This window comes from Bidens hawaiensis, unplaced genomic scaffold (assembly GCF_021521415.1).
Source record: "Bidens hawaiensis isolate Kalapana, Puna unplaced genomic scaffold, B.hawaiensis_p1.1 tig00003241_1, whole genome shotgun sequence".
Lineage (NCBI taxonomy): Eukaryota > Viridiplantae > Streptophyta > Magnoliopsida > Asterales > Asteraceae > Bidens > Bidens hawaiensis.
In genome coordinates this window covers 906,473-927,174 of record NW_027491177.1, presented here as the reverse complement: position 1 = coordinate 927,174, position 20,702 = coordinate 906,473, and the positions used below count along the sequence as shown (strand labels likewise).

Here is a 20,702-nt window from a genome sequence, read left to right as displayed (position 1 = left end):
TTAATACCTCTAATTTAGTATAACCTAGTATAACTTCTTATAATTTTACCAAAACTTATTAGAAAAAGGTCATATGTGTCTCAATAGTCATGATTGATCTTAACTGAACGTACTTAATATTAGTGTAGATATATAAAGGGTCTTATTAGGGACACTCCCCCCCCCCCCCTATATGCCCTGTATAGGGCTATACGGGGCCGGGGGGGATACACCCCGTATAGATGCATGTTTTAGTAAAAATGAGTGGTGCCTTTAGAAAACCCCTAAATAAATGTAAATAAATCTGGTGCCATGAAACACGGATTAATAAATTAAATAAAACTAGTCAGATGCCCGCACGATGTAGCGGGAAACAACACTTAAAAGGTTGTTAGCGAGCCAAGCTTAGCTCAAGTCGAACATCATACCCAGCCGACTCAGCTCAACTCGAAATTATAGATAAAATCTTAAACTCGAGCTCCCCATGATTATTTTGATATTTATATGATTTGAGTACTTTTAATCATATTTTTGTAAAGCATATCAAAAGATAATAATATTTACATAAACATTAGGGTTGAAAGTTGTAAGTAATCATTAAAATAACAAAATTTGAGTAAAGTTGTGGTACTATACTTCTAATGAATTTTTAGTTGTAAAAATATTTTGTACATTCATGCATATATCCTTTGCATTAATGACTTGTACAATTTAAACTGTTTATCTGTTTTTAAAAAAAATTGTATTGACACGTCAATAAAAACAAGCCCGTTAAATGGGTATGTTCAAATTTAGTTTTAATCGTATTTTTGTAAAAGATATAAGAAGAAAACCAAAAAGAATAAAATTAGAGTAAAAATTGGGTAAACATGAGAGATGAAAGTTGTAATTATTTATTAAATTAACAAAATTTGACTAAAGTTGAGGTAATAAACTTGTAATTATATTTGTTGAAATTAAATGAACGTATGTAGATTGTGTTTAAATGACCACTTTGTCTTTTATTATATTTATACTTTATGCATTATAACTTGTAAACTCTTAAAATGAATGTCTTAATTTACCCTTTACTTATGTATTATATATAGTATAAATTTAAGTCATTAGATACATATTGAATGTAGTGGTAGTTAAAAAACGCATGACAAAATGTAATTCACACACTACTATACATAAGATGTATTTACCAAACGCATAAAAGGTTTTGTAAGACGTCTAAAATTACCATCTTGTACTAAAGAGATGGTTTATATAGTAGTATAGACTATAAATAGATGACACGATGAGCTTTTACCCTAGATAATTTTGCAGGCCATTTCTTAATCGGTCAAATTCACATTAAATTAATATGAAGTTTTTGCCCATATTCATATTTCAAAATATATACACAAGTTTAATAGTGTAAAAGAGAGAATTGAATTATGTAGCATTGTAGCCATATGATATTATGATTGCAATAATCGTTTATAAGTTACACGACAATGACAACATAAGTTCCATAACCTTTACATGTTGGGCCTGGGTGGTCTGATGTGGGCCGGCTAGTGTGTCCGCTACAATACGTTTTGCTCCCTCACCAAACAAAACTTTTTAAATTACATACTACAAAAAAAATTGTTCAATATTTTGTTTTGATCATTTTGATATCTTAGCCTAAATAATTAAACACGGACAAGTAGTAGACCTTATCAAATAATGGGCCTAACCTCACTATATACATGTAGCACTTAATATTCATTTGGCCTACTCTCAATTTAAGATTTATATTACTGAGTCGGGAGTCTCACTAGAAGCAGTCTCTCTATTCCTGTCGGGTAGAGGTAAGATTGTCGACATCTTACTCTCCTCAAACCCTACCATTGATATGCTATTGGTGAGATTTATTGAGTACGATGATGATATATGAGGGTCACAACTTGGGTCAAATGGACAACTGGACAAGTGGTTACGTTACGCGTGGTTGTTGCGTATGTATTTAGTAAAAAAACTATTACTTCATAACATATTTAAAGTCACAAATTTGAAATTTGAACTGACTGGGAAGTTTATATTTTATTTCAAGTCATGATTAGGGTTAAGTTGTTTAATTCTCTCATAACAAGACCTTTATAAACATTTTTTTTTGGTATTATCATTACATTTTTTCGAATTTATGAAAAAACAAGAACTAACCTAGTGGGAGTTCATTTAGCGTTCAAACTACCGATTGCGTGTTTCACTATTCACTCATACCAATACGATATACATATATGCATATAATGTTGTGACAAATGAGCATGGGTAAACAACCTTATGTCTCTCCCATGCTTCATCTCATCTTGTGATTTTGGGAAACACATATGCTACTACTGTCCAAACACACTTGTATCAGGACCAAGCATTTACTATCCAACCATTCTTCATAACTGCCAAAATGTCCCCAAAACCTATGCAAAGTTTTAGGGTGCAAAAGGAATAATATTTATTACGCTTCTTCACTAATTCATACTTAAATTTCACCATAAAAATATTTGTAACAATTATAGTAATAATAATATTAATAATAAAAATGATAAATAGTAGTTTTTGATCAACATCACCACCAACCCTTCGGACCATTTAAACGTTGCTACTGATTTAAAGAAAAAGATGTGTCATGTACATACGAGTCTAACTATTAAATACAAAGGTTTGAAAACGATGCATATAATTTTAATTTTTTCTAATTATAAAGAGACACAGAGCATTACTGGTAGTACTTTTGCATGCAAATTTGCCAGCAGGAGTCTGATACTTCTTTTGCTTTAAATTGTTATTCTTTCAGTTTGCATTTATGCTTAATAATAATAATAACAAAATTCATTTAATGTGTACTGAACAATAAAAAGTGTAGCTGTATATCACGGACCACATTAGAAGTAGGGCTCTTCACGAGCCGAGCTCGGTTTTAAAACCACACTGAAATATTGAACTCGGGTGCGACTTGTTTTAAACTGACCTAGCTTGATTTGGCTCAGTTTTAACAATAAACTAAAATCCAACAAAATACAAAATAAGTTTATAACGTTTTCAACCGAATACAAAATACATAACGAGTTCAATCAAGCACAAAATAAATTAAGAATTTTGTTTTTAACAATTTGTCTATGTTAGGAATTGGGATTTGAGTTGTTTTTGGAATTTGAGAGAGATAGATTCGGATATTCCCCTTCCTTTTTGTTAGTAATTTATTATATGTATATAAAATAAAATGTATTAAAAGTAAAGTAATCCAAGCCGAGCTAACGAGTGAGCCAATCCGAGCCAATATGGCTGGTTACAAATCGCATTGAATTTGCTCCTCTAATGTTAAAAGATATAAATTGTTAAGATGTTAAAGTTCTACTAAAAGTAAGCAAGTAACTACGCTAATTAATTTATAGTATTATACAATTCTCACATTAATTCAAAGCTAATTCTATTTGATCCCAACACTATGTATACAAGGGCGAGGTTATTTCTATAGGAAGTATAGGAAGCCACTAAGATAGACAAGTGTATTTTAGACGTGTAGCATAAATGTATATATTGGTACATGTTAGGTTATATAATCACGTACTTTATATTTTCCATGCATAAATATACGAATATATATGTACATTAATCATTTTTTATAATGAACTTTAGCTCAACTAATATTGGAGAGGACGTGAAAATTTGGGATAGAGCCCACAAGTCTCAAGTTCGAATATGATTCTAACCGGTTTCACCCGCAATGGGCCTTCGGGCAGCGGTTTTTCTTATGAAAATTAGGAAAACGTGGGTTTGGGCTACCCAACGTTGTCGTCAATCGCGTGCATATGGGGTCGCTTGTTGCCAATCGGTGTTACCTTGAGTAGCCAGGCTTTATTCGTTGGTTTGGCTGTTAAAAAAAATACTTTTATTAATGTTAAGTAACACTTATATATATTAATAATATCTAATGATCATACATTAACTAATTGAGTCATTTTCATAGCTTATAGTTGGATTATAAATTTTTAAGTTTGTAGAATTTGTATAGAAAGTGATGCTAGAAGCCTACTTACTAGGGTGCTTAATTAATATATTGGTGTTGGTGGAAAGAATTGTGAGCGAAATAAAAGGCAAAATACCTTGAATATTTAACATTTTTGAGGTCATGAGACTTTACAATAAAATATTTAAATGACACTTGTTAGCCACTGACATTATCGTTTGACCTCTGGATTATAAAACCATTGAAACATGAAAAGATAAGATTTAAAAACAAGATACGAGTAAACAAAAACCACATTTGGTGCAGGTTACTGTTGTCGGCTAAGGGTAGGGGATCGGTGATGGAGTTACTATATTTTGCAAGACACTAGTTGGGACCAGAGATAAAGTAGAAGGAATTTCAAGAGATTATCTTGTAATTATCTAAGTTATCTAGAAGGCTTTAAAGGAAAAGGTGTAGTAACTACAAGAGATAATGCTAACACTTTCATCTGAATATGAAACTAGGTGCTATTAAGCCCACCTAATGCCTAGGGAACATAATGAAAATTTGTTGGTTTGATTCGTTATGATATAGTCGAGAGGGTGCTCTTAATGTATATATTATCGAAATAGCCTATTTTATCAGAGTTAATTCCTATTCTTATTAAATACTTACTTGAACTTTAAGAGAGATTTAACTAAATTGTTAAACTTGAAAGACTTGAACTGTCGAATGAACAAACAAACAAAAACAACCAGAAAAGTTGCCCAACCCGTCAACATGACCGTCTCTCCTACACCAAGTGCCAACTAAGTTGCCCATCCCCCCCACCCCCTACTTTGCAACGGGCGCCGGACCTCTAGAGGTCCTTTGTCCCTCTCACAACCACCATTTTCTTCTCTCAGTTTATAACTTCAGATTTATTTCCCTCTCTCTCTCGTCCATGTTATCCAGTCACATCATGTCAGACCATTGAGGGTAGGGACAGGCAACCCTTCTTCTCCAATTGGAGACTGTCAAGCATTAGTTTTACACCTTTTAAAATGTGACTTTGTATGAAATGAACCGGTATATATAATAATAGGAAATGGAAAATGTGACTTTGTATGATAGGAACCGGTATATATATAATATATACATATCTAACATGATAAATTTAAAAAATAATAGGAAAGTTGCAAGGTGCAAAGGTCATCTTTATGACTAAAAGTTAAAACTACCAGAGACAGAAATGGCAGCCCTTGTTTCTTTAATTGCATTATTCCTGTAAATTCAAAAGCTTTTCTGCCTTTATGTTTATGTTAGTTAACTCTTAGTATTTATTAGTATAAAACTACTTATAATATCTAATTTTGACTTTTTATAACCTTTTAATGTAGTACTTTCTATTATTTTTGAGAAAAAAATTATACTATCAAAAGAAACCATGTGATGATCCAACGGCAAATGCAAAACCTTTAAACACCTGGGTGTAAAAATAAGAGGTCTCGGTTCAAGTTTCATAGATAAAAAGGATTAAAAGGACTGTTAAAAAAATCAAAAGAAACCAAGACACTCCTTGACAATTAAGTGATATACAATAAAAGCCCACTGAGAAAATTACTAAGAAAATCATACAAAAAAATCAGCATTTCAACAATCACAAATTCTTACAGTACTTTCTAAGCCTACAAAGCACACCCTTCACTTTCCTAACCTACACATCACACCCATCACTTTCTTAACCAACACATTACACCCTTTACTTCCTAAACCTACATATTACACCCATCACTTTCAAACCAACATTACTTTCTTTTCCATTTCCATTTTGTTTTTGTTTCTAACAACCTTAATACTTTCAGAAGCGTCGCTCCGGGACCCATTGTGGCGCTTTTGGGCTAAAATGGGTCGATACAACCCTAGAGTCCAAAAGTTCCATTATAGGCGTGAAACTAACACACCTCGGGACTTTGTATTGGTTTATAGACGCCCCTCGTGATATTGCATAATCCATTAACTCCTCAAAAGTCCCATTCTTCACAACCCGAATCTCCAAAGGCCCAATAGAATTATCCGCAACCCGACTCTGTCGATAGACCGAATTCAAGGCCTCCTCCATAGCCAAACAACACTGATCTAAAACCTTGGAGCCCGGCCTATGACCCGGGTCTTTCACCAACAATTCCCAATAAATAATATAGTGGCCCGGGATGGTTTTCGTGTCCCCATAGCTCGTATACTCCACAACCGCGGTATTGAATTCTTTCAAAAGCTCGGAAGCCTTTTCAATAGCGTTTTGCAACTCGGTTTCATCGGTTTTATCCGCATCGATACTTAGTAAAACATTCTTTCTTCTAATGAACTTGAACTGAGGGGCGGAGTTGTGGAAGCCCGTGACCCGGAGAATGTCCCCAACCCGGTAACGACAGAGGCCCGAGTAAGTTGAAATCACGAGTTCATACTCCTTACCGAGCTCAAGGTCAGCAAGGTCAACGAGTTGAGGGAGTGAGTCATCTGACTTAGTCCCCGAGTTGACTGAGTCATGTGGGATGAACTCAAAGTAACCCATGTTTGGCATAATGGTGTATGAAACCTCACATGGTTTAACCATAGGGGTTAAGTTTAACCCAAAGTAACACTCTGAGGAAGCATACATTGTACACGTTTGAGGCAAATTACCACTGTAAAAATCTAGAATTGGAATGTACTGAGCCATTGCACCCGTCACGATGACGTCAAGGTATTTGGTATTGGGCCAAATCCGGGTTATAATCCCTTCCCATTTCTCTTCACAACATTGACCCCTGATGAACCGGGCCAGGTCCGGATCGGGCTTCAGAATCTTCGACATGACGGCTTTGATATCCGGGTCGGTAATTTTAGGGTTCAAGATACCGGTTTCGATATCATGGGCTAGCTGTTTCCAGTTTAATGTGAGGAACTTGATGGCCCGAACTAGGCCCGAAGCGAAAACCGCCCCACAACGGAGGACTTGGTTAAGGTAAATTAGGCCACAGAGCATTTGGGAGTACATGCTTTGGAAGGAATCGACACATAGGATGGTTTCGTTAGGGCTTGTGTAGACGTTGTATGGGTCATAGGGCCGGGTTTTGAATTGTTGGCTTTTGTAGTAACTGGTCAAAACGGGTCGGGCTACTAACCCGCTTGGGGTTTTGGTTTCGGCTTTGATGAAAAGGAAGTAGAGTCCCTTGCCTTTGTCCAAACCGGGCACATACCTACACCAACAAATAATAAAGTCACATATCTACTTTTACTCACGTAATGATATAAAAAATATCATATCTCTACATGTATTTTATTATTCATAGAATATTTAGAGCTTGCAATAGTAAAAAAAAGTATAAATATGCGAGTATAGAACTAAAGAAGCCATGTGAACAAATATTTAACTTATTGTAACATGCCTCAAAATTGTCATAGAGGTGTGTAAGCTACTCAGAAGAATGATTACATGTGACGTTCTCTTTTTTATCCCATAGTTACAGTTCGTTACAGAAATTAATACTACTATTGTAACAAATTAATACTACTATAACAAATATTCATAAATAGGCCATCAAAAAGTTTGATAATTTTGGCACTCACTTATTTTTCAACAATTTACTTTACTTTATCATTTCCAGTAGCAAATACTTGAAAGTTTCAAGCATTAACTTATCTACTCTTACAAACTATTTCGTCTTATATGTGACAAAAAGGCCTTGACCAGCTAACAAATGACTAAATACTATTCAATTATATACCAAAATCAAACACAATAACATCTTTTTAAAAGTTTATGAGACCTAGTCTAGTCAACCATAACAGTTAATTACGCATACAATATATAAATATTACTACACATTATTCTGCTAATTAATTTATTAAATCCCTAAACCACCCGTAGACATTATAAAAAAGAAAATAACCAGAAAGACTAAAATTGTTAGATAACGTACAGGTTCATGACAGGCATGAGCAGACTATACAGTTTTTGCCTGCGGTCCATTTCTGCAGCAATTGTTGGCATCAACTTTCTTTCACCGGCAGATGTCCCAGAACTGCAATTCCAATATTATTATTATTATTATTAATTAATAAACCAATCAAATATTTTTTATAAAACTTGTGATATAATATTTTATAAAAAAGTGCACGGGCTAACCTTGTCAGGAATTCCGAAATGGGGTGAGACGACAGGATAGGAGACCGATCTCCATTAGCAATACGTTGGATGTACGGCTGGAGATCCTCGTACGACACAACCGGAACCTTTGACTTGAAGGTTTCCCGGTCGGTGGCGCCTCCGAGGTTGCATTTTTTAAGGTACTCGGTTTCAGCATTTTGGGTCAAAATTTCACACAAAACATTCTCTTGTACGGAGTCACAGTTTTTAGTCATCTCTTCAATAAACTGAAGAGCCTTGGCGTCTTTCTCCGTCGCCGGAGGCCCTAGCGGCGATGACGTCACTGAATCAACGGCCATTGTTTAGTTCAAAAGAGTGTGTGTTTTTGGTGTGTGTTGGTGGATATGAAATGTGGTGGTATATACAAGGGTGGTTGTTTTGTTTGATATGCCACGTCAGACGCCATGTCAGAGTGCAATGGGAATGAATTGTTTTACCCGGCGGACAGGTGGGACCGGACACGTCACGATGTCGGGGAGAGGGGTGGCAAAGTGGGGACCAGGGTATGGACACGTCAGTGGGGGCTAGTAAGGAGATTTGTCTGGTTACCGGAGTAAATTTTTATAGTGAGGTTGTTCTGCCGAAAAACGACGGCGTGCCGGCGAAATGGCATATCTCTGGCGGCTCATTCAACAAGGAAACCACTCTTAGGTTTTTATAATACAAAACATTTAATGAACTGTAATACTTATGGGAACAAACAAGGGTCGGTAGTTTACTAATCTTACAACATGACCTAACATTTTATAAGTGTCTGTCACTAATTTTTCTTGTTTTTTGTTACATGTCATTGTTTTTTAGCTTTTTATGCTATTTTATATATCACATTTTGATATCATTTAAGTATATCTTTTTAAATACATGTTTTTCTTTAAAAATATCTAAATTATATTTCTCACATGGTAGTTCTTGGTGTAATCGTCGTATTGGTTCATCCAAGCGGCTTTATCCGTTTCGAGTTCTTCGGCTTATATCAAATGGGTTAGTTGGATACCTTTAAAGGTGTATTGCTTTTCTAGGAGAATCTTACAAGATAAAATTCGCGTTGCTTCTAACCTGGTCATGAGTGGGGTGCGACTAAAGTCTAATCAATTTTATTTAGTACCTCGATTTATAGACTTTGGTAACTATCTTGATGACTTTTAATTTCGAATCTTATTTCATGTTGTTTACCTTAGATTTTTTTTTACCGTCCTTACTTAATTTAAGCCGAATTATTATTTTCGCCTTGGTTTATATTCTAAGACTTTAAACTGTTTCATTTATGTATTCCGTTTTCCTACTTATTAAAAAGTCAATCCCGAAATTCTCAACCGCCAGTACTGTTTTGTCAATATTGGTAAAATTCAACAAATTTATTTACACATCTATTATTTAAAGATTTCAAAATAAATATGTCTCTTAAACCACACAATGGAACGAACCATGTGGACCGTACGACGATCTAAATAATTATGGGTGCACACTTAATTATCGAGATCCCCGTATGGAAACCATGGTGAGTACGGTTGTGTGCGATAACTCAGACCCGAGGATGATGGCAGAAAAACGATAAAAATGTGAAAACATAATAAGGGCATGGTGGATACGCCGCTGGTACATCCTATATATAAGTGCCTTTATTATGTTTCTCATTTGTAACGTTTTTCAAATCATGCAAGGATTTGACGTTATTCGTTTGCTTAAAATTTGTTCGTTCAATTATCTTACTAAAGACAACAATCGTTAATAAACACTTTTTCTTTAAGTTTATTTTAATTTCGGGACGAAATTTCCAAAAAGTTGTGGATACTGTGACATTCGTCAAATTCTGATATCGAATTATATTCGTTTTTTTGTAAACTTTTAATACGTAAACCCAACTCAACATTTTAGAACCTTATGTATTTATTATATAATATTATAATATACCTCGACCGTAAATAAATCGATGTTGGTCATATTATACTATCGTTAAGAAAAAAACATAAGGAGTTCAAAATGATTTTCATAAAGTCGTTACAAGTTGTACAAACCTTTAAGCTCGTATTAAACCATTATTAGAACTTGAGGGACCAAAAATGTAACTTTTATACCCACCTATATAAACTAACAAACCTAACCATAACCACATTATTATTTCAGCCGCCACCCATAACCCTTGCCGTTTTTCGGCAGCCGCGAGCTCCGGCGACCTCCGAACACCACCCACCACCACCATCTCAGCCACCCCACCACCGCCGCAACACCCCTTCCCCCCCATACTTCCGAGGCACCACCACCTCCTCCCTTTCTCCACACGATTTTCCGGCCACCCCACCCCCTGCTGTTTTTTCCGACAACCCCGGATATTCCGGCAACGAGCTCCGACGCCCTGCACTCTCCCCGTCTCTTCTCTCTGTCTCTCGTCTCTCTCTCTCCCTCCCCGCAGCTCTCTTTCTCCCTCTCCGACTCTTTCTCTTCTTGTCTCTCTCTCTCTCCTTCCAGTTGCGGTTTCCGTCTATGGAAGGTGCGACTCGTTTCATTCTTCGGTATAGAGCCACGACTCGTGTACGGCTAATAGGTACAATATAATTTGGGTTTTGTTATTATTAATTTTCATATATCAATTGTCGGATTTAAATTGATAATTATCGGATACATTGTTTGGTTATATATTTTGAAACGAGTTGTTTTGGATATAGTGTTGTTTTTGATTTGGGTGAAAGACGAACACCCGGGAAATGGTTATATTATTTTCTTATGGGTTTAAATTAACAATTGTTTACCTTGGTTTCGGCTGAGTTGTACGTTAGTGATTTAGACTAGAGGCCTTGGGTTCGAGTTTCATCCTAAACCGGTTTTGGTGTTGTTTTTATACTAAACAAATTTCGGTTATTATTAGTACTAACATTATTACATAAAAATTGTTATTAGTATTATTATATTAAACTTACTAATATATATTAATTATTAATGTTATTATTATTATCATTATTATAACTATTAAAGTGGTTATTAATATTATTAAAAGATCATATTATTATTATCTATTAAAATCGTATTATTATCATTAATCATTAGCAATAATATCATTATAGTTATTTTGTGAACTCGTTTATAAATCGAACCAACATCGAGTATGGTAACATTAATTACTATCAACATTACTTATTATTATTACTATTTTATCAACAACACTTTAAATTTATACCAAAATTTTACTCTTTAACTATTATTATTAGTATTATAAATAATAATTATTGTTATAATTATTATACGATATTAGTATTACTAGTAATAGTTATTGTTATTATCATTAACTTATATATCTATATACATATTTTAAAATTAGTATTATCGTTACTATCTTTTATCATTAATAATATTATTATAAACTTTATTATCAATTCATTTTATGAAAACCGAACTCTTAAATTAAGCCCGTCTAGTTCTATTTTAATAATGGTTTAGTTATTTAAAAGCCCAATAAAATAATAATATTTTATTTTAAATTATCAATTAAGTACGAGTCCCTAATCATTAACAAATTAACCAGTAATCCGATTTACAACCGAACCTCATCGTTCATTGTTTCCAATATAGTTTCATCATGTTTTCAAGTTCATTAATATATTACATTATTTGTTTTTAGCCAAGGTGTTTATCGTTTCAAGTCGGATTCGTTCGTTTCGTTCACAAGCTTTCTATATGTCGATCACTTAATTAGTTTTGAATTCATCAATCGAGGTGAGTACTTTCATACCCCTTTTTCCATCTTTCGTTTTGGGGTGACATTTCATACTTATTAAACTAAATGCTATATTTACTTGAATCTTAAACCCCCACAAACATGATTGTATACTCTACTTGAATAAATGCTTGATTTGGTGTTCTATGCTTACATGATTATGTGCTTATGTGTTTATCGCTTTTGGATGGTGGAACTATAAATCCTAGACCATTTGGCAACCCCTTTTGGCAAGGTGTCGTTAACGTAATGCAATTAACGATAACTATAAAATCCTAAACTATTTGGCATCCCCTTATAGTTGGGTGTCGCTAACTTGTTAGCGATAACTATGTTTACAGCTTTCGGATGGTGGAACTATAAATCCTAGACCATTTGGCAACCCCTCTTGGCAAGGTATCGTTAACGTAATGCAATTAACAATAACTATAAAATCATAAACTATTTGGCATCCCCTTATAGTTGGGTGTCGCTAACTTGTTTAGCGATAACTATTTTATCCAAGTTTATAGCTTTTATTTATGGTTTTGTATACAAGTTTTGTGGGTTTTTATTACTATATACTTATATGCTCAAACTTATTATTTGCTCACCAACCTTTGTGTTGACAAACTTTATTTTATGAAATGTTACAGGTTTGACTTTTGTTTGACTCGAGGACTTGATGAGAAACGTTACCAAGACTATTAGGGTATTAGTAAAACGAACAATATAAATGTTACTTGTATTAAATTTGTTTGTGTGAACGAGAGGTGTTGATTATTGATTTATGAAATAAATGAGTTGATTAAATATTGTCACTCTAAATAGTGTCTTGTGTATTTGGGCAATCGGTTGCACCCCGGCATGTTCCGCCGCCTTTGGTCGGGGTGTGACAGATTGGTATCAGAGCCACAAGACTATAGGATAGACGGCTAGACGTAACGACCTAGTATAGTCTTTACTTTAGGGTTCTTATACGTGTTGCCTATACGTGTCTACCCTACTTGATTGTTCAATACACTTGTTTATTTATATACTTATTTATTTTATCAAATCATAAATATACACATACACACACTTTCATAGTACTCCAAGGTATCCTTACCTTAAAACGCAAAAACATTAGTTTTCATTGTGTTTTATGGATCACGAGCTTAACTTGATTTCCGTTGTTTCAAATCTCCTTAAAGATCGTCTCATATGAGATGACCACTTTAAGTAGTCGAATGCGAGCGTTCCGCCCGCCATCCTAATTTTCGGTGTTAAGACAATAGAACTACGGTGATTTCGTGAACTAGTGTTTTGACATGACGTTGTATTCTGATTTATTATTTTTGCTATAATCGTTATTTGAGTAGAAGACATAAAAAAGACGCGGTGGTACGTGCACACGTTTAGACTCCAACATGGTATTTTTGTAATAAAGGTTTTTAATGTCGGAATATCAAGTCATAGTGGTTCATGCACGATTTTTCCGCCTTTAAATCTTAAAACATTATTATTACATTTCGAGAATTTAAACCATTTTCCCTTTATTTTGTTATAAATCTTTATCACAAGCCTTCATTTATAAATGTTATAATTTTTTTTATTGTTAATAATTCTTTTATATCTCGATTTTATATGGTAAAGTTTTACACCAATTTTCTCATTTTGATTTCACAATGATTTTATTACAAGTTTCATTCATTAGGATCTCTTTGATATAAGTTAAAAATATATGTATGTATATATATATAGCTGGTTCGATCTGTTCGTAATGATTTTAATATGCCAGTTATTTTTATTAAGTCTATTTACATACAAAGATCTTATTATATAAATTTTATCATATTAAGAAGGTTTTATGATAAATTTTACCTCAACTTTTTAAGTAAATTTCCTATTGTATAAAAATTAAATTGTTTTTAAAGTCCTTGCACGAAAATTTATAAAAATTTTATTTTTATAACTATTCCGTTTACTTTGGACGATCACTTCAAAATTTTAATTATTTAAACTTCTCATGACAATTTTAATTATACTATATTATATAATACACGTGGTAAAATTTTCACCACACAATTTTATTTTCATAACAACTTTCATCAGACAATCTTTGGTTAATTATAAATTTTCGCAAATAAAAAATTTTCTCATTTTGATTTCACAATGATTTTATAACAATTTTCTCATTTTGATTTCACAATGATTTTATAACAATTTGTGTAATGCTTTCAAAACCTTAACTTCGCCAAAATCTCGTTTATCTTTTGAACGATATTTTCATGACTATGTTATTTATATTTGAGCATTTATGTAAGCACGATTCTATGCATTATTCTATATCATTTTATCTAATCTATTAATGGCCTATGTGTGGCTGTCTACAACTTTTGGCGCTATTAGGAACCGTTATTATGATGACGATTATATAAGTGGTTTCACAATAGTGGCCGTATTCACGTTTTTATCACAATTCATCGATTGTTTTGGGTTGTTAACTAAATACTATTTTATTCGTATTGATTCACGTATGCGTCACCCCAAAGAAACTCATCTCATTCTCGTGATTTCACGCAATCGTATTCTCATTTACCTATAACCTCAAGTTTTGTAAGGCTCCGTTACCGGTAGCCCTACTTTCGTGTTGGATTTACTTATAAACGCAGTTCTAAATATCAGAGTTAATTAAAACATTCGCGGAACATTAAAAACATTCAAACCATTACATTCCATAACCATAATTCTTGTCTTATCGAGCATTCATAGTCATTTAAAAACAAAACATAGTCTTTTAAAATAAAACATCATAGCAAAATCTTCAGATGCCAGCTTCGTCCAACTCTGCCATGTGTCCTCCTCAAGCTACCTGCCTCAATCTACTCACCTGCGTGCATACTAAAAGTCAGCTACGCTGAGTGAGTTATAGTTAATCACGTACTCATACAATACCTTCTTACATTTCATCTTAACCTCTTAACTTTCTTTCATACACACATAAGTGCATATACTTTCATTCTTACCTTCATACTTTCTTTACATACATAATCATTTGTTTTAAAGAGCCTTTCGCCCTATAACATCACATATATTATAAGGGTCTGGTCCCTGACATCACAGATATTATAAGGGTCTGGTCCCTAACATCACAGATATTATTAGGGTCTGGTCCCTAACATCACAGATATTATTAGGGTCTGGTCCCTAACATCACAGATATTATTAGGGTCTGGTCCCTCTTCGTTACCATACAACCATGCCTTTCCTTCGTTTGTTAACTTTATCGCATTCATACATATAAGAAGATACATTATACTTACCTTATACGTAACACTACAACCTGACAGTACGTGCAATATCCTTAGATCGTTCACGTACTAACAAGCAATCATTCATACATTTCACATCATTCATATAAGGCATACACTTATCACTTAGGATAAGTGTATTAACAAACATATCGAGTATGCACACAGCCCCGAAAACATAACACAGAAGTGGGGCTAGAAACTCACCTGAATCCTGTTACGCTCTCCGTTAATCGTTATTCCCTTCTTGAGCTGTGCACGGCTAACTGTATAATATTTACATGTATCAATTAACTACTACTACTACTCATGTTGTATTTCTATCTTTATATAACCCAAAACGAACGGGGGTCCGGGGGCAGCGCCCCTGGCAGCAGGGTCTAGGGGCGGCAGCCCCTAGATGGGTCCAAGGGGCAGAGCCCCTGGCTGGGGTCCAAGGGGCAGAGCCCCTGGCGGCAGCCCCTTAATGGAAAAATTTTATTTCCATTAACGGTCTTAACACATTTTTCACTAGGTTTTTAATTTATTTTCCAATTTGCTAACTCCAGCGAACTTATCATTAAACGAACTTAACAATAAGCGAACTTAATCATTAAGCGAACTTACTGTAAGCGAACTTAGTGTTAAGCGAACTTAACATTAAGCGAACTTACTGTAAGCGAACTTAGTGTTAAGCGAACTTATCACCAGGCAAAGTTATGGCTTGGCGAACATATAGTTAGGCGAAGTTGTTGCTAGGCGAAGTTATCCTCCAGCGAACTTAGCTTTGCAGGCGAAGTTGCCTACCATGAACCTGCTTACAGCGAAGTTATCCAGTGACGGCCACTGGTTTGGTTTTAACTTCGCTAATCGGCTATATTTCAACGTATAAACCTTTTAACCGTCCTCGTAAACATTCCCATAGCCAACCTCGGACAAGACTTGACTCGGATAAGTGTAAAGTTTGGACCTTTAAGCTAGAACGTTTAACACTAGATCTTAGGGTTCCATTTTAATCGAGCCGTTTCCATTTCCGGGTTCATTACACTCATATTTACTATCAAGTTTACAACTTTATCCTTCGTTTATACTCGATCTATTCAAGGTTCAAGTTTCAAGACTAAAAGTGTATAAAAATGTAAACTTTAAAGGTAAAACGGCTTACCTTTATACGTTCTTCGGTCTCGTTTAGCTTGCTTAAGGGCTCTAGATCTTGTATCTATCTTGAATCGCGTGTGCTTGCTCGGACCTCACCTCTCTTTCTCTCGGCCGAAATATGGTGTAGTGTATGTGTGTGTGTTTTGAATGTATAGAGAATAAGATGGAAATGAATGATGGTTTAGGGTTTAAGTGATTTAAGGAGGTATTTATACCCCTTAAGGCTCATGGACCTAAGGCCCATTACCCTTATTCCATCTTAATTAAATCCAAGTCCATGATCTTTTCCATATTAGACCTTAGTAAATATTATTAAACACACGACAATTTAACGCAACTTTCTTTATTTATTATTAGAATATTTAGGATGTTACAAGTTTGTACACGTATGAAATTCAACAAATTTATTTACACATCTATTATCTAAAGATTTCAAAATAAATATGTCTCTTAAACCACACAATGGAACGAACCATGTGGACCGTACGACGATCTAAATAATTATGGGTGCACACTTAATTATCGAGATCCCCGTATGGAAACCATGGTGAGTACGGTTGTGTGCGATAACTCAGACCCGAGGATGATGGCAGAAAAACGATAAAAATGTGAAAACATAATAAGGGCATGGTGGATACGCCGCTGGTACATCCTATATATAAGTGCCTTTATTATGTTTCTCATTTGTAACGTTTTTCAAATCATGCAAGGATTTGACGTTATTCGTTTGCTTAAAATTTGTTCATTCAATTATCTTACTAAAGACAACAATCGTTAATAAACACTTTTTCTTTAAGTTTATTTTAATTTCGGGACGAAATTTCCAAAAAGTTGGGGATACTGTGACATTCGTCAAATTCAGATCTCGAATTATATTCGTTTTTTTTAAACTTTTAATACGTAAACCCAACTCAACATTTTAGAACCTTATGTATTTATTATATAATATTATAATATACCTCGACCGTAAATAAATCGATGTTGGTCATATTATACTATCGTTAAGAAAAAAACATAAGGAGTTCAAAATGATTTTCATAAAGTCGTTACAAGTTGTACAAACCTTTAAGCTCGTATTAAACCATTATTGAAACTTGAGGGACCAAAAATGTAACTTTTATACCCACCTACATAAACTAACAACCCTAACCCTAACCACATTATTATTTCAGCCGCCACCCATAACCCTTGCCGTTTTCCGGCAGCCGCGAGCTCCGGCGAGCTCCGGCGACCTCCGAACACCACCCACCACCGCCGCAACACCCTCCCCCCCGTACCTCCAATGCACCACCACCACCTCCCTTTCTCCACACGATTTTCCGGCCACCCCACCCCCTGCCCTTTTTTCCGACGACCCCGGATATTCCGGCGACGAGCTCCGACGCCGTGCACTCTCCCTGTCTCTTCTCTCCGTCTCTCGTCTCTCTCTCTCTCCCTCCCCACAGCTCTCTTTCTCTCTCTCGGCCTCTCCCTCTCCGACTCTTTCTCTTCTTGGCTCTCTCTCTCTCCCTCTCCTTCCGGTTGCGGTTTCCGTCTCCGGCAGGTGCGACTCGTTTCATTCCTCGGTATAGAGCCACGACTCGTGTACGGCTAATAGGTACAATATAATTTGGGTTTTGTTATTATTAATTTTTCATATATCAATTGTCGGATTTAAATTGTTAATAATTGGATACATTGTTTGGTTATATATTTTGAAACGAGTTGTTTTGGATATAGTGTTGTTTTTGATTTGGGTGAAAGACGAACACCCGGGAAATGGTTATATTATTTTCTTATGGGTTTAAAAATTGTTATTAGTATTATTATATTAAACTTACTAATATATATATTCATTATTAATGTTATTATTATTATTATCATTATTATAAATATTAAAGTGGTTATTAATATTATAAAAAGATCATATTGTTATTATCTATTAAAATCGTATTATTATCATTAATCATTAGCAATAATATTATTATAGTTATTTTGTGAACTCGTTTAGAAATCGAACCAACATCGAGTATGGTAACATTAATTACTATCAACGTTACTTATTATTATTACTATTTTATCAACAACACTTTAAATTTATACCAAGATTTTACTCTTTAACCATTATTATTAGTTTTATAAATAATAATTAATGTTATAATTATTATACGATATTAGTATTACTAGTAATAGTTATTGTTATTATCATTAACTTATATATCTATATACATATATATATAACATATTTTAAAATTATTACTATCGTTACTATCTTTTATCATTAATAATATTATTTTAAACTTTATTATCAATTCATTTTATGAAAACCGAACTCTTAAATTAAGCCTGTTTAGTTCTATTTTAATAATGGTTTAGTTATTTAAAAGCCCAATAAAATAATAATATTTTATTTTAGATTATTAATTAAGTACGAGTCCCTAATCATTAACAAATTAACCAGTAATCCGATTTACAACCGAACCTCATCGTTCATTGTTTCCAATATAGTTTCATCATGTTTTCAAGTTCATTAATATATTACATTATTTGTTTTTAGCCAAGGTGTTTATCGTTTCAAGTCGGATTCGTTCGTTTCGTTCACAAGCTTTCTATATGTCGATCACTTAATTAGTTTTGAATTCATCAATCGAGGTGAGTACTTTCATACCCCTTTTTCCATCTTTCGTTTTGGGGTGACATTTCATACTTATTAAACTAAATGCTTTATTTACTTGAATCTTAAACCCCCACAAACATGATTGTATACTCTACTTGAATAAATGCTTGATTTGGTGTTCTATGCTTACATGATTATGTGCTTATGTGTTTATCGCTTTTGGATGGTGGAACTATAAATCCTAGACCATTTGGCAACCCCTCTTGGCAAGGTGTAGTTAACGTAATGCAATTAACGATAACTATAAAATCCTAAACTATTTGGCATCCCCTTATAGTTAGGTGTCGCTAACTTGTTAGCGATAACTATGTTTACAGCTTTTGGATGGTGGAACTATAAATCCTAGACCATTTGGAAACCCCTCTTGGCAAGGTGTCGTTAACGTAATGCAATTAACGATAACTATAAAATCCTAAACTATTTGACATTCCCTTATAGTTGGGTGTCGCTAACTTGTTTAGCGATAACTATTTTATCCAAGTTTATAGCTTTTATTTATGGTTTTGTATACAAGTTTTGTGGCTTTTTATTACTATATACTTATATGCTCAAACTTATGAATTGCTCACCAATTTTTGTGTTGACAAACTTTATTTTATGAAATGTTACATGTTTGACTTTTGTTTGACTCGAGGACTTGATGAGAAACGTTACCAAGACTATTAGGGTATTAGTAAAACGACACTACTAGAAAATAGGCCTTTGACGACACGCATTGGTTGTCATTAATGGGTATAGATGACATGCAAATGCGTGTCGTTGAAGCCCCAGTCATAAAGAAAATATGACACGCACCTGCGTGTCATGTTATATGACACGCATTAATGACACTCATTTGTTACATGCGTTTATGACGTACATGTATGACATGCTTTCTTTACTCACATATATGACACCAAATTACGACTAGCATTTATGCGTGTCATCATCGTATACTTTTATTTTAAATATATATATTTATATATTTCATAATTACTAATTTTTACATTAATTACACAAATATAGCATCAAAAATATCCATTTCATTTATTAATTATACATCCTAAGTCAAAATATTACAAATCCTCCCAACTTAACAAAAGTATTCGTTAATATTCAAAACTATACATATATCAATACCGGAAAACAAATTGTGACGCATAGCTTGACCATTCTTTTCAAATTGCATCAAAATCCTCATCCGTGTACTCGTCTTTGCTTCTACCAAACTAAGAAAATTAAACCAACAAAACGTTACAAAATTTGGCCGAGTTAAAACGAATTGGGTCCAAACAAACCAATATAAAAATAAATAAACATCTAAACTATACTTACATTGTTATTAACGAGTATTTGAAGTCCTTCATGAAAGGTCTCCTTCGTGAAGTTTAAGAAAAAATAACCACACTCAGTACTTCCCACTTCCCGGCTGATTCGGACACTACAAAATTACAATCTGTAAAATAATTAAAACATATAATAAAGCTTTCTAATAATTTTTAAACAAGAATGTCTTAGCCTTAATCAAGAAAACATAGTCCGGTTCTATTTGTTCATTACACCTTTAACAAAAACACCTTAGATTACTTATTGTACTTGAACAAATTCCAGTCCCAATTAATTTTTTGCCAACTATATATGCTTCATTCTAAAACCAACACAATGCAACAGTTTACACAACAATCTAATTTTTTTTGCCAAATATATATGCATCATGCTAACCTATTTGACACGTTAGAGTTCATACATAACCCAAATTGCCACCTTTAAAATTAGTGCATTATACATGATACCTTGTTGTGCGAGGGAGAAAGAGATCCACTTCCGCATCACCAGTCGCCGAT

At 34.0% G+C, this 20,702-nt stretch overlaps 1 protein-coding gene across 1 annotated transcript; it reads right to left on the bottom strand.

The window, feature by feature from the left end:
- Positions 1–5,546: 5,546 nt before the first annotated feature.
- On the bottom strand, positions 5,547–8,582 carry LOC143622735 (putative indole-3-acetic acid-amido synthetase GH3.1). The gene is made up of 3 exons (XM_077093797.1): positions 8,085–8,582; positions 7,879–7,980; positions 5,547–7,155 (listed from the first exon to the last, which is right to left on the bottom strand). Exons 1-3 carry the CDS (start codon positions 8,402–8,404, stop codon positions 5,778–5,780), a joined length of 1,800 nt encoding a protein of 599 aa, XP_076949912.1. The 5' UTR covers positions 8,405–8,582; the 3' UTR covers positions 5,547–5,777.
- Positions 8,583–20,702: the final 12,120 nt, after the last annotated feature.